At 33.0% G+C, this 15,956-nt stretch overlaps 1 protein-coding gene and 1 long non-coding RNA gene across 2 annotated transcripts; one reads left to right on the forward strand and one right to left on the reverse strand.

Moving 5' to 3' along the window:
* The first annotated feature begins 2,462 nt into the window (after positions 1-2,462).
* LOC120092220 (uncharacterized) lies at positions 2,463-4,736 on the forward strand. The gene is made up of 2 exons (XR_005485937.2): positions 2,463-2,599; positions 4,441-4,736. It is a non-coding gene; the product is annotated as an uncharacterized LOC120092220 (long non-coding RNA).
* Positions 4,737-9,454: 4,718 nt separating this feature from the next.
* Positions 9,455-14,498, reverse strand: LOC120070171 (uncharacterized). Its single transcript, XM_090308253.1, has 4 exons — positions 14,360-14,498; positions 13,978-14,063; positions 9,931-10,111; positions 9,455-9,839 (listed from the first exon to the last, which is right to left on the reverse strand). Exons 1-4 carry the CDS (start codon positions 14,394-14,396, stop codon positions 9,826-9,828), a joined length of 318 nt encoding a protein of 105 aa, XP_090164379.1. The 5' UTR covers positions 14,397-14,498; the 3' UTR covers positions 9,455-9,825.
* Positions 14,499-15,956: the final 1,458 nt, after the last annotated feature.

Genomic DNA, 15,956 nt, shown 5'->3' on the forward strand with positions numbered 1-15,956 from the left:
TCTCTTGTTCTTTGAACAAAGAACATGCAAGGGTGTCTGTTATTTACGTTATTTCTTAATAAATGAGCTTATTCGATTTGAGGATTACGTCGTAAATAAACCTCAAACTTGATCAAAACAATATTTGTAAAGATCACCGAACTACTCTATTACTACAAAAACGTAGCATCAGTGGTAAGTACGGGGCCAAATCACAGAGAGACCAAGAATTAAATCTATCTAAGCTAAATTTGATTGTGAAAGCGATAAAAACGTGTTTTCATTTGAAAAAAAATAATAAAGTGCAAGAAACTAAATTGCAAGAGATAAATGTAAATAGGAGTTGACTCATCTAGTTCTCAGATCAAGATAGATATTCAATGTAATTTTAATCATCGTTTTCTGTCAATTGATTATGCAATTTAAATTATGCATGCACAACTGCTCGCTCGATTCAATCTAACTAGCCTCTACAATGGCAAACAACTAACATGGATCTAACCAAGAGAGCGTCCTAGTTATTAATTGTGTTAGGTTCGATAGCAACCATATAGACCTAAAAATACATGCATTACGATTTTGGATTCAATTATGTCGATTAATTGTCAGAAAAACCATATTCAATTAACCACTTTTATCTTTGAACCTAGCAATTAGCACATTCTTGGAATAGCCATCAAATGCCTAATTAACTATTGCTACTTAGGTGACCTTAGCTAGAATTTCTTTTACAAAAATAAATTTAACAAAATATTCATGCAAGATTGTACGAACTAAGAATCAATTAGTATGCACGAAAATCAACTTCAAAATCATGCATTCAAGAATAAAAGAAGATTAAAAAAAACACAATTCAGAATGCAAACATCAATCAAGAGCAGAAAACTCAAGAAATTAACATTGAATACTTGATCCAAGAAACTAGACGGAGTTTACCTAAATAATCCATAAACAAATTCGTGAGATTCAACCCAATCCATGCTTACAATCCAAAAGTAAACATAAATTTAACCTATTGATATTGAAAATACAAAGGAAAAAGAAGAAAGCTAGGTCTCTCCTTAGCCTCCATGAAAATTCAGCATCTCCCTCTAATCTAATTCGGAAAGAAAAATTTTATTCAATAGGTGCAACATTGCAACGCTCTTATCGATTTAGACCTTAAGCGTTAGGTGTGCGTGTGCAGATGTTGGTGTTGTGTTAACCTTCACAACATTGCAACGCCAAAGGTAGCGTTACGATGCTACGCTACATATTCAGCTTCTGCTGCTCAATGTTGCGCGAGCATTGAGGCCGTGCATGTAATGAGTGTTGCGACGCTCTAACATGGGCAGTTTGGTGATCATTACTCCATTAAGTCTGGATGCTTAAATCACCTCCAAATTGCCTCAAATTAACCTCGTTTCTCATCGAATGGCTAATTCTACATCTTGATTGTTCGATACCTACAAAATAAGACAATTAACACATAAAATCTATTAATGAGCTTAAATTAAACAATAAAATATAGCTATTTTTTAGAGCTATCAAGGATACTTCTTAGACTTAAATAGTCCAGCAAAAAGATGGAAAGAAATCCTCAAACAAATTTGAAAAATCATCAAAAAAGAAAGCGACTCAAAGAAAATAAAATGCAAAATAATTCAAATAAGGAAAGAAATATTTTGAGAATCAACATCCTGTGTAACTTCTCAAATATATTATGAGACAACACCAAAAACTGCTCAAGAAGAAAAATCCAGAAACCTTAAACGAATAATATATAGCCAATTATACATATCTAACAACAATTTTTACAAAAAGACCTTATTCATCAAAGAAGCTCTTGCGTTCAAAATATTGATTCCAAAAAGACTTTTCGTAAGCATACAAGCCAATATAAATTAATTCGTAAGATAGTTTAGTTGTACACAAACTGTTTTGTATAGGAGTTTGTAATGTTAAAATACTCCACACAAGTTGGAGGCATGTTCTCTAAGAACAACGTTGTAAAGCACACCTCGACCCATATTATAAGCTTTATCAACCTATTTTATTGATTAACCTTTTTGTTGTTGATTTGTTTGGTTTTAGTGTTCCTGCCTAATTAGTTTTCACAACTTCAAAATTATTTTTTCAACACAACATGTGTGTGTATCTGATTGACTCAAATTGTAAACCATCAGACCGAACCGACTAGACCGTCGATTAATCGGTTTGGAGTAGTTCGGTTGCATATCTATAATGGTTCGGTTCAATCTTTTGATATTCCTAATATATTCAACGGTTCGATACATTAAATCAAGCCGAACCGTTTACACTGTTGATGAAACATTTATAAGAGGGTGAAAAGAAAACATTTAGTTTGGTCACAGTTCATTGAACCAAGCTAGTGGTTGAACATTAAGAGAGCATTGAATAATGCCTCACCAGATATTACGATGGATGGGCCATGAGTCATAGTTGAGGATAATAACTACCAAAATAAAAGCCATTTTTGCCTGCAAAAGATGATATCAACAGATCACAAGTGAAAAAAAATAGCAGCAATGGCGGAAAAAGCAGCACCTCAGGAACAGAGAATGTCGTACTATGATCATGTCCAAAAGCGCAGGAAAGATAAAGGCCCTCTCTATGCTATGTATGTATATCAGTCTTATGTTTTCCATTTATCTTTCTTCTAAATTTTTGTTAATTTGGTTTCGTGATGTATGTATTTTTGACTTTTGGTTTCATCCACTAATAGTTTAAAAGCTTTGATTTTGTTTTTGACAGAAATCTCTACTTAATTGTAGCATTGAAATTGAATAATATTGAATAGTCAACGTTGTGACATCAAAGAAATTCAAAATCAGATTTCGTGATGTTTTAAAAATTGTTATACCTCTAAATAATACATTATCATTCTACCTACCCAGTTGAGTATATATAACACAATTAATGCTATAATATTTGGTGACCTCTCACATAATTTGACTCAAGAAAAGAAGAAAAGGAAGGAGAAAAAGAACATCACCCTTCTATTATATTTCATTTTCTATTTTAATAATGGGTTAGGTTGGTCTACAAAATAGCTAAGTTGAGCTACTCTGATATGACACGGATTAGTTATACCATCCTTTGGATGGGTAGACACTTTAAATATCTCCACAATGATATGATATTATCCATCTTAGATATACTTTTGTGACTGTCTCATACCATTAAAAGGTAGTTGTTTCTCACTTATATCTTCCAATTATCTAGTCAATGTAGGACTCCCGTGACTTTACCTCATACCATTGAAGATAGTTGTTCCTCACTTATATCCCCACGATGTTTCTCTTATCTAACCAATGTAAGATTTTGTTTGCATTCATAACAATTCTTCCCTCAAACAAAGTACCATCGAACCCTCCCTTAAAATAGTACATATCTATTCGCCTAACTCTTCTTTAGGTCAACCATTTTTTCTGGAGTACATCGCTAGTGCGGTAGAGCTCATGCAACTACAAACCTCCATTATGACTAGATCTTCTAAGGTTCACCAATTCTTTATTCAACGCCGGAGATTTTTTACGAACATTATTAAGTTGGGGCATGATTATGAATACCCCTTGTTAAGGACAACAACTCTCCAAATATTTTTACAATAATATGATATTGTCTATTAGAATTTTGTTTTTTGTTTCATCTAAAAAAATTTCTTCTATTTTGAGATACTTGTCCTCATTTATGTACCCATAATCTTCTCCTCATCTTGCTAATTTAATAATATTCATACTTTCATTTTATTAATATTTATAAAGTCTAACACAATATTAAACTGATAGTCAAATTAAATGATATTGTTGTTTAATTTTAACAATAAAAAACTATTAAAGTATTGATACGATTAATTTTATCGTAATCCAAAAAATTTAAATTGATGGGATAAGATATTAATTGAAAAGAAAATGATATAAGAAAAAACAAACAAACAAAAGACCTACTCCGAAACAATTAAATCACCACTAAACTCATAAAATTAATTTAAGATGATAGTTAATATGCTTTAACAAGACAAACCAAAATTTTGATGCATAGATTCAAGGGATGAGACTAATTATCCATCATTCCATGCTTAAAACCTATAGATTTCCCTTTTTAATCTTTTACATTAAAAAACTATTAGTTTCTTGGTCTAATTTTTTTAGAAGGGGTGGAGATTCAAACCTCTAACCTTTTAATTGAGAATATATTGTCTTAATAGTTGAAATATACTCAAATTAGCCCAAAAAAAATTAGAAATCAAAACATATTTAATAAATTATTCATTTTCTAATAAACTTGAATTACACAAACAATTTGACATGTACTCAATTTAGAAATCTGGTGCATCTTCTCACATATCCTGTCCCTTTTATGTAATAATGTATTATTGGATATATATATATATATATATATATATAAATTAATTAATAAATATTATCTTCTTCTTCTTCTTCTTGTTTGATTACACAGTTTGTTTACCTTGTGTTGCTGTTGTTGCTGCTATGAAACTTGTGAGTGTTGTGTGGATGGCATTTGTTGCTGCTGCTCTTAATGCAGAGCTATGTGGCCCTCCCTAATGCAGCTCAGTTCAAATCAAACAAGTTCTTAGTTTGAATTAGTCATCTATATTTCGTAAATTGTGTAATTTGTTTTTTAAATGCATCAACTTGTAGGATAGGAGATCGAACCTGTGTAAAGCTCACTTTGACGTAAATTGTATTTGTCTCTGTTCCATTTAAAGTTTGTGATGATGATCATTTTTATTATCTCATAAAAGTATTCCAAATGATTGAAATATATAATATCTTCTCTTCAACCTGACACTCTGTTCGAAGCGTGTGATGGACACTTACAAATAAATAACCAATAAACAATTATTTGAGAGGAAACAAAAACATTTTTAATTGAAAAACTCTTCAAACTTGGTTCACACTTTTGCTTGAATAACTCTTTTTGTGTGTTCTTCTCTACACACTTGGATACATCAACAATGTCAATGTCAATCCTATTTATAGGATTTTCATGAGTAAATTTAAATACGTAACTCACATCTGAATTAGATATACATGGAACAATTAAAATCTTACACTTAATTCATGTGAAACTCTACTAAATTAACTCTTACGTTAACATACTTAATTAACTCTCATCTTTTAATTTTTCCAACTCTCATAAATTTATTCATCTATAACTTATCTAATTAAAACATGTTTAATTTTCAACATCCCACCTTAAACATGTTTTCTAAATACTCCAAGCAAAGTTCTTAACTTGTTAAACACATCAACTTTGAGTGACTTCGTGAAAATATCCACAATTTGATCTTTAGTCTTCAGATATTCAATTTGAACCTCCGTTCTTGAAATGCAATCTCTAATAAAATTAAATCTTATATCAATGTGCTTGCTACGATCATGAAACACTGGATTCTTTGCTAGAGCAATTGTTGACTTATTATCTACATGGATCACAGTTGCATCATCTTACAAAATTTCAACTGTCTTCAACAAATTCCTTAACCAAATTGCATGACAAATACATGAGGTTGTAGTAACATATTCTGCCTCACAAGTAAATAATATCACAAATAGGTTGCTTCTTAAAACTTCAAGTAAATGCAGTATTACCAACAAAGAGCACATATCCACTTGTACTTTTTCGATCATTAACATCTCCAGTCCAATCACTACCACAATAATCTTCGAGCTTGAATTCTTTAGATGGAGAATAAAATAATCCATAATCAAGTGTACCTCTGAGATAATGAAGAATTCTCTTTGCCACTTCCAAATGAGTAATTGTAGGAGATCCATAAATCGACTAACCAATCCAACGCTGAAAAGAATATCTGGTTGTGTGCAAGTCAAATATCTCAAATTTTCAATTAAGCTTTTGGAATATGAAGGATCAACAACATCTCCTTTTTCATATTTGGACAGTTTTATCCTAACTTCAATTGGAGTTGTGACAGGATTAGAATTGATCATCTTGAACTTCTCTAGAATTTCTCTAGCATATCGTTCTTGAGAGATAAAAATACCTTCCTCTGACTGCTTCACCTCAATGCAAAGATAATATGAAATCAGCCCAATATCTGTCATTTCAAATTCTTGGGTTATTTCCTTCTTGAGATCTCCAAACATACTTGCATAATTTCTTGTAAAAAAAAAAAAAAAAAAGCCATCCACATATAGAAAAACCAACAAAATATCTCCACGATCATTAGTTTTAATATATAGAGAATGTACATAAGGACATTTCAAATACCCATTGTCAATGAAATATCTGTTGATTCTACTATTCCATATTTTAGGCGCTTGTTTCAATCCATACAACACCTTAATTTCAAGACTTTATCTTCTTCACCTTTCAGAGCATAGCCAAGAGGTTGTTCTAAGTATACTTCTTCTTCCAAATATCTATTCAAGAATGTTGATTTAACATCCATTTGAAAGATCTTCCATTTTCTTTGAGCAGCAATTTAACAACCTTATGGTTTCCAAGTGAACAACGGGAGCAAATACTTCATCATAGTCCATGCCTTTTCTTTGAGAGTAATCTTTTGCAACTAATCTTGCCTTATGCCTCTCCACTTCTCCCTTTTTATTTCTTTTCTTCTTGAATACCCATTTGACACCGATTGTTCTTTTTCCCACTTGGAAGAGTAAAAAGTTCTCATGTATCATTATTCTTTATGGCCTTTATTTCTTCATTCATGGCAGTCTTCCATTTTTCATCTTGCAAAGATTTTTCAAAATTCAAAGGTTCATTGTCACAAAATAGACAAAAAAGAGTAAGATTATTAAAACTTTGACTTAACTCTTCAGTCTCATCATATATGTCTCGTAAACTTCTCATGCCACAAGGTCCTTCACTTAAGCTTGTAGATGATGAAGATATACTTTGTTATGGAGTGATTGACGATATTGGTGTTGTTGATGGAGAAGCAATGTCATTAGACTCATCATCATCATTAGGAAAAAGTAAAAACTTATAGTCTTTTGGTTCATTATTCCAATTCCATGTTGCTTCTTCATCAAACACAACATCTTTACTTACCACTGTCTTCTCTGTAGCAAGATTATAAAGCTTGTAGCCTTTTAAACTTGCATTATAGCAACCAAAAATATACTTCTCACTTTTATCATCGAGCTTCCTACGCTTTTGATCAGGTATATGTGCATAAGCGATACTTCTAAATCGTCTCAAATGAGCAATGGATGGTGTTTTTCTTGTCTATGCTCGTTGAGGCGTTTTGTTCCACAAGCTTCTAGTAGGAGAACGATTGGACAAGTATACAACACATTCAATAGCTTGTGCCCAAAATTCTTCTGGCATCTTCTTAGTTTTCAACATGCTTCGAGTCATATTGAGTATCATTCTATACTTCCTTTCCACAACACCATTTCGTTGAGAAGTCCATGGAACTGTCATAGGCCGACGAATTCCATTTTCTGCGAAACATATTTGAATTCATTTAAAGTGAATTTTCCTCTCCTATCTAATCTCAAGGCTTTCAGGTAATAACCACTTTCTTTTTCGACAAGAGTTTTAAATCTCTTGAACATACCAAATACTTTTGATTTCTCCTTGACAAAATAAACCCAAGTTTTTTTACTGAAATCATTAATAAATAATAAGAAATAATTATTCTTACCGAAAGAACTTGGTTTAATTGGTCCACAAAGATCAGTGTGAACTATCCACAAAGATCAGTGTGAACTAACTCTAGCGGTCTCCTTGCTCTTGAAGAAGATTCTTGTGGAAAACTCTTCCTTGCTTGCTTGCCAGAAAGACAACATTTACAAAATTGATCTAGGTATTTGACATATGGCAGTCCTTTCACCATGTCTTCCTTGCTAATAGTCTCAAGCCATCAAAGTTTAAATGCCCATGTCTCAAGTGTCAAATCTAAGATGGATCTTTCAAACATGACTTCAAACATTTAGCAACATCAATTTGAATGTTAATAAAAACATTCTATTCTTCGTCATTTGCACTTTAGTAATCATTTTATCATGATTATCCCTTATTAAAAGACTATAATTCTTCATTAAAATATTATAGCCTTTCTCTAAGAGTTGTCCCAAACTCAAAATATTGTTCTTCATATCAGGCACATAATAAACATTAGAGATAAACTCATGCTTCTCATTCTTCATGTTGATCAAAATCTTACCTTTTCCTTTAACAAGAACTTTTATAGCATCACCAAATATGATATTACCACCAACAGATTCATTAAGTTCCACGAACATTGACTTACATCCACACATTTGATTGCTTGCACCGCTATCAAGATACCATGCATTATTTTCACATGTTTCTTCACCTTTGTATGCTAGAAACAAAGATGACTCACGGCTTTCTTCATCTTTCTCAATGTAATTTGTATTTTCTTCTACTTTTTTCCTACATTCTAGGAATAATGGCAAATTTATGACATTTATAACATTCAACCTATCTTTTATCATATCATTTTTGTTATTTGTTCTTTCTCTATTTGACTTCTAATAATTTTGTCTTCTACGATCTCTTGATGAATTAGAGTTTGAATTACTCTCATCAAATTTTCTTTGACCGTAATTTTCTCGACCTCGACCTCTAAAATCATCATGTCCACGATGGTTACCACGTCCTCAATCTCGATTTCCTTTTTCTTGGCTATCTTCTTTATCTCTCAACTGCAACTTTGACTGAAAAAGTTGCTTAGTTGTTTGTTTGTTCTTCTTGAGAAGCTTGTCTTCATGAGTTTGTAAGGAACTCATAAGTCGATCAACAAACATTATACTCAAATCCTTTGATTCTTCAATAGCTACAATGATGAAATTGAATTTTTCATCCAATGAGCGAAGTATCTTTTCTACACTTGCTCATCATCTATCGTCTCACCACATCTTTTCATTTCATTTACTACTACTAGCAATCTTGAAGTATAATTTGAAATCGATTCTCCTTCATATGTAGTGATTCATAATCACCTCTCAATTTTTGGAGGCGAACCTTCTTGACTTAATCTACTCCTTTGTATGTATTCTCCAAAATTTGTCATGCCTGATGTGCAATAGTTGCTCCAGAAATCTTCTCAAAATTTGGATCATCGATGGCTTGATGAACGATGGTGAGAGCCTTTTCGTCTTTCTTACTTGTATTTTGCAAAGCTTCTCGTTGAGCTTGATTCAAAGTCGCATCACTTTCTGGTTCATCATAACCATTATTGACAATGTCCTATACATCTTGTGAACCAAATAAAGCTTTCATACGAATACGCTAACTGCTATAATTTTCTTTCATAAGTCAAGGCACTTGGAAAGGAACCAAATTGTTATTTGTCATTTGTAAAACAATTATTGTTTTTCAAACTCAAGCTCTAATATTAGCGTGTGATGGACACTCACAAAGAAATAATGAACAAACAATTATTTGAGAGGAAACAAAAACATTTTTAATTGAAAGACTCTTCAAACTTGGTTCACACTTTTGATTGAACTCTCTTTGTGTGTTCTTCTTTATACATTTGGATACATCAACAATGTCAATGTCAATCCTATTTATAGGGTTTCCATGGGTAAACTTAAATACATAACTAAAGAAAATAATCTCAAGTGAAGCCAACGGCTAGTTTTTTTAACAATTTTTATAACAAATATAAATAGTAGTTACATTTATATACTATGTGGTACTTTTACATTTTCTAAAACAAAAATCTTGTAAAGAAACTTATCTCTGTATAATCTTCAAGAAATAAAACTTCAACCCTTCCCGTAGACGTAGGCCCTGTGTTAAGCCGAACCACGTACATTCTTGTGTTCCTTTCCTCTTCTTCTTTCTGCTCATCAAATTGCATGTTTTATTTTATTCTTTGATCTCTGTAAATCACAAATCAAAACAGTGGAAGGCAAGGGTTTTGAGAGAGAATTTTCTTTTGATCAGAAAAGAAAAGAAAGTCTGAAGAATTACCATCGAACAAGATTGGGTCAGCTTCATCTCTCCCACTGAATCGAGTTAGTGGAGATTCCCACGTGTTGCATAGCCAGCTAAGAAGTGTGGCACATTGTGTGCCTTTCGTTTCACCTACCAAGTCGAATTGGGTTGGTCTTTCTTTTCCTTGTAGGCCTGAAGTCAAAATTAACCCAACAATCTGGTATCAGAGCAAAAGGCATTAAAGACTTCAATTCTTGTAGCATCAAGATTACAAGATTCATTCAAGATGGCAGTAGCAAGGTATGAAGTAGAGAATTCGATGGTAAAGGGGAATTTAGCCTCTGGAAGGACAAAATAAGAGCAATCATCGATCAGCAAAAGGCTCACAAGGCCCTAGAGGATCCATCTACTCTCCCAAATACTATGATAACTTAAGAAAAAGAAGATTGGGAGTTGGCAGCATATGGTACGTTAGTCCTAAACCTTAGTGATAGTGTTTTAAGGCAAGTTATTGATCAAGAGACTGCCTATAGGATTTGGACAAAGCTGGAAGACCTATATGCCACTAAGGATCTTCCTAATAAAATGTATCTTAGGGAGAAGTTTTTTACTTTTAAAATAGATTCTTCAAAAACTCTTTCTGATAACCTAGATGAGTTTAAAAAGATTGTTGCTTAATTTAAGAATCTAGGGGAGAAAATAGGAGATAAGAACAAAGCATATGTTCTTTTAAATTCCATACCTAAATCCTATAGGGAGATTAAAAATTCCTTGAAGTATGGAAGGGATAGCATAACCATTGATGCAATAGTTTCTGCCTTAAGAACTAGGGAACTAGAGTTACAAGTAGTCAAGAAGGAACAACCTAATGGAGAAAGATTGTTTGTAAAGGAAATTTTAAACCAAATCAAACTAAGGACAGAAAGCAATCTCAAACAGATGAAAACAAACCTAAGCATAAAGTCAAGTGTAAATATTGCAAAAAGAAAGGGCATTTAATCAAAGATTGTTTCATACTTAAATGGAAAAATCAAGAGAAAGAAAAGGAATCAAAAGGTAAGCAACCTGAAGCTTAAGTAGTTGAAAGCTCCTATATCTACTTAGATGCCTTAGCCTCAACCCTTGATAAAGTTACTCATGTCAACCCCCTTGGAAAACATGATTGGGTTTTGGACTCTAGATGTACTTACCATATGACACCTATGAGACCCTGGTTTAATTCATACAAAGAAATAGATGGAGAGATGGTTTACATGGGGAACAACTAAGGCTGTAAAATTGAAGGTATTGAGTCAATCTTCATGAAACTAAAAGATGGAATTATCAAACTTCTAAGGAATGTGAGACATGTTCCACTTCTTAAAAGAAATCTTATCTCCCTTGGTATGCTAGATGTAGTAGGGTGTGAATACAGGGGCAAGGGTGGAACTCTAGAGGTTCTTAAAGATTCTAAGGTTGTTCTTGTTGGGGAAGAGGTAAATGACTTATTTATAGTTAGAGGTGTAGAAATGATAAAAGGGGCATATGTTACCACACCTAATGATCTAACAGAAGCTGATGTATGGCATAAAAGACTATCTCACATAAGTGCCAAGGGCTTGGAAGCTTTGTCTAAACAAGGAATTCTACCAAAAGGAATCTCGGATAAGCTAACTTTCTGTGAACATTGTGTTTTGGGAAAAGCAACAAGACACAGCTTCACCAAAGCACACCATTCAACTAAGTAAATCTTAGACTACTTTCTCAGACCTTTGGGCTCTAGCTCAAACTCCTAACCTAAGTGAATCAAGGTATCTACTTTTCTTTATTGATGACTTCTCAAGAAAAAGCTGGGTTTTCTTTCTTAAATTTAAAGACCAAGTATTTAATAAATTTAAAGAATGGAAACTCATGATTGAGAAGCAAACCTCTAAGGAAATTAAATATCTAAGAACAAATAATGGGCTAGAGTTTAGTAGTAAAGAATTTAATAAGTTCTGTAAGGAATCTGGCATAACTAGGCATAGAACAGTCAAACATACACCCCAATAGAATGGGATAGCTGAGAGACTTAATAGAACCATTATGGAAAGGTTTAGATGCTTACTCTCAGATACTATACTCAATGAGAAGTATTGGGCTCAAGCTACTAAATATACTGTTTACACCTTAAATAGGTGCCCTCATACATCCCTAAACTTTATGACCCCTGAAGAAAAATGGACAAAGTCTAGGGCTATGAAATGCATGTTTGTTGGGTTTATAGAAGGTGTAAAGGGGTTTAAGATGTGGAACCCAGCTGAGAAAAGGTTTGTAGTTAGTAGAGATGTTACCTTTAGAGAAATAGAAATGTTCATGCAAAAGGAGAAAACTACAATAGAGGTTCCTAAAAGCCCTTCAACTAGGATTGAGGTGGAGGCCCAAAAGGACAAGTCAGTAGACCATAATTCCCCTAATGAATCAGAAGAAGAAGGTATTATTGAAGATCAACAAGAAGAAACCATTGAAGCACAACCTGATTTGAATCAGTACTCTCTAGCTAGGGATAGGCAGAGAAGAGTGATTGTTCCACCAGTTAGGTATACATAAACAAAATACATGAACCTAGTTTCAAATGCAACCATAGCACCTATTGACCAGGAACCAGCCAATTTTGAGGAGGCTGTGAGCTGCCCTAAGATTAGGAACTGGATTGAAGCTATGTGTGAAGAAATGCAATCACTAAGTGTAAATGACACTTGGACTCTAGCACCTTTTCGTAAAGGGTGCAAAGCAATAGCTTCTAAGTGGATCTACAAACTAAAAAAAGGGTCCTCTAAAGATGAAAAGCCAAGGTACAAAGCTAGGTTAGTGGCCAAATGCTTCACTCAAAGGGAAGGCATTGACTACTCTGAAATTTTCTCACCAGTGGTCAAGCAAACTTCTATTAGACTACTTCTATCACTGGTTGCTCAGTATAATCTTGAACTAGATCAACTAGATATTAAAACAACCTTCTTACATGGTTATTTAGATGAGGTCATTTACATGGTTTAGCTTAAAGGTTTTGTTGAAAAGAATAAAGAGGATCTATATTGTCTCCTAAATAAGTCCACTTATGGTCTTAAACAGTCTCTTAGATGTTGGTATAGGAGGTTCAATGACTACATTGAAAGTATTGGTTTTCAGAAAAGCACTTATGGCATCTGCACCTATATTAACTCTACCTCTTATAAGAATAAGGCGTATCTTCTCCTTTATGTGGATGACATGTTGCTAGCTGGGACCACAAAAAAGAAGAATTAAATCATGTCAAAAAATCTCCTAAAGAGAGAATTTGACATGAAAGATATGGGTCAGTCTAAAAAGATCCTTGTGATTGAAATAGATAGAGACAGGGGATCATCTATCCTAAGCATTAGCCAAGCAAACTACTGTGAGAAAGTAATCAGAAGATTTAATTTATCTAATGTTAAACCTGTGACTGTTCCTATTACTCAACACTTTAAGTTGTCCACAAATAATTCACCTAAAGAAACTGACATAGAATACTTAAAGCAGATGCAAATGGTGCCCTATAGTCAGGCTGTAGGAAGTCTAATGTACCTCATGATCTCTACTAAGTCTGACCTATCCTATTGTGCAAGTCTTGTTAGCAGATTTATGTCAAACCCAGGGAAAAGGCATTGGGAAGCTATTAAGTGGATCCTTAGGTATCTAATTTGGTCAAAGCAGTCTAAACTATTCTATAGAAGTGTTAAACAAACAAACCTTGAGCTCTATGGATATGTAGACTCTGATTTTACTGGTGATCAAGATAAGAGAAGGTCCTTAAAATTTACTAAGCTGGAAAGCTAACCTACAGTCAATAACAGCCCTATCCACTACCGAAGTTGAATACATGGCTCTCTCAAAAGCAATAAAAGAGGCATTTTGGTTAAAGGGCTTGATGGAAGACTTTGGTATCAATCAAACAGTAGTTAAGATCTACTGTGATAACCAAAGTGCAATCCATCTTTCCAAAAACCCACAATATCACTCAAGAACAAAATATATCGACATTAAATACCATTTTGTAAGAGATAGATTTGAAAAAGAGCAAGTAGAAGTTCTAAAAGTTCATACCTCAGAAAATGTCGCAGACATTCTTACCAAGCCGGTTTTAAAGCTCAAGCTCAGTAAGTGCCTTGACCTTATCAGCTTTGTTCTACCTGAAAAAGGATAATCAGAGATCAGATTTGGAAGGGAGAAGATTTACAGAGCTGAGATTAAGGTGGAGATTTGAAGAAAATAATCTCAAGTGAAGCCAACGGCTAGTTTCTTTAACAGTTTTTATAACAGAAATGTATACAAATATAAATAGTAGTTACATTTACATACTATGTGGTACTTTTACATTTTCTCAAACAAAAAGATTGTAAAGAAACTTTTCTCTGTATAATCTTTAAAAAATAAAACTTCATCCCTTCCCGTGAATGTAGGCCCTGTGTTAAGTCAAACCACGTACATGCTCGTGTTCCTCTTCTCTTCTTCTTTCTACTCATCGAATTGCATGTTTTATTTTCTTCTTTGATCTCTGTAAATCACAAATCAAAATAGTGGAAGGCAAGGGTTTCGAGAGAGAATTTTCTTTTGATCAGAAAATAAAAGAAAGTCCGAAGAATTACCATCGAAGAAGATTGGGTTGGCTTTATCTCTCCCACTGAATCGAGTTAGTGGAGATTCCCACGTGTTGCACAGCCAACTGAGAGGTGTGGCACATTGTGTGCCTTTCGTTTCACCTACTAAGTCAAATTGGGCTGGTCTTTCTCTTCCTCATGGGCTTGAAGTCGAAATTAACCCAACAATAACTCACACCCTAATTAAATATATATGAAACAATTAAAATTCTACACTTAATTTATGTGAAACTCTACTAAATTAATTCTTACGTTAACATACTTAATTAACTCTCATTTTTTAATTTTTCCAACTCTCATAAATTAATTCATCTACAACTTATCTATTTAAAACATGTTAAAGGGGCAAAATGAAAAGTATAAAGAGGATAGGCTAGAGAAAAGGCTTCATCCTTCCTTAGCATTTCACATATAGTTCCCATGACAATGAAAATCTTGGAGGCAGTTATTTAACATGTGCTCCACTAAGTTTCATCAGACCATTATCAACTCTAAATTAAAGAAATAAATAAGGGGAGGTTGGAGAGATCACTATATTCAAAATCCAATTTCCTTCATTTAATTTGAGTTTATTTCTTCACGATGTTCAATATATATAATTCAAATAAACCAAAATAGAGGCATATTTTAATTTAGAGGGTTTTACAAGAGAAAGAGACATCCTTCAAATTGTTATTCTTTGATTTGATAGGGTATTAAATTTGTAAACAAATGAAAATGAATAATAGTTGTAGAAATTGACAAAAATGAGAGAGACTGGGAGTGTTGTGTGTATAAGCATTTCAATATTTGAATATATATTGGTCCAAAAACTTGGTTTTCCCATCATTTTCCTTTTGAATTGAAACGTACAAAATTACTCAAACAATTTATAGCTTTGTTTCCTATATGTCTTCATATTGATTTGATTTGATTTATTATTTATTTTGTATTTAAACCTACAACAAATTTATTTCAGGACTTTTTTTTATCAATATAGGTTGAATTACAAATTTGGTCTCTATAGATTTGAAAAAAAAATGTTAAAATTTGATCTCTATAGGTTACTACAAGAATTTTCACCTTTTCCCACGCAAAAAAAGTCGGACAAAGGACTAAAAACGTCGAGATAGGTTATGCCAACACATTTTTTTGCATCGGCATAATCGTCGTCATATCCATGTCGGAAGAAGTGTCTCCTAACGAAAACTATTTTCGTCGGTATAAATACCATTTTAGCCAACATAATTTTTTGCGTTGGCATTTGTGTTTTCCCAACAAAATACAATTTGCGTCAACAAAAACATATTTCTAAACAACAAAAGTTTTCAATTCAATAGACAGATTTCTGCCAATGTTTATTTGCGTCGGCATAAGTTGATATTTTTATATATTTTTTGTAACAATTAAATAACCAAATTTTTATTTTCTTAATACATAATTATG

The sequence above is a fragment of the Benincasa hispida genome, chromosome 1 (genome assembly GCF_027475165.1).
Source record: "Benincasa hispida cultivar pf3 chromosome 1, pf3_genome.v1.1, whole genome shotgun sequence".
Classification (NCBI taxonomy): domain Eukaryota; kingdom Viridiplantae; phylum Streptophyta; class Magnoliopsida; order Cucurbitales; family Cucurbitaceae; genus Benincasa; species Benincasa hispida.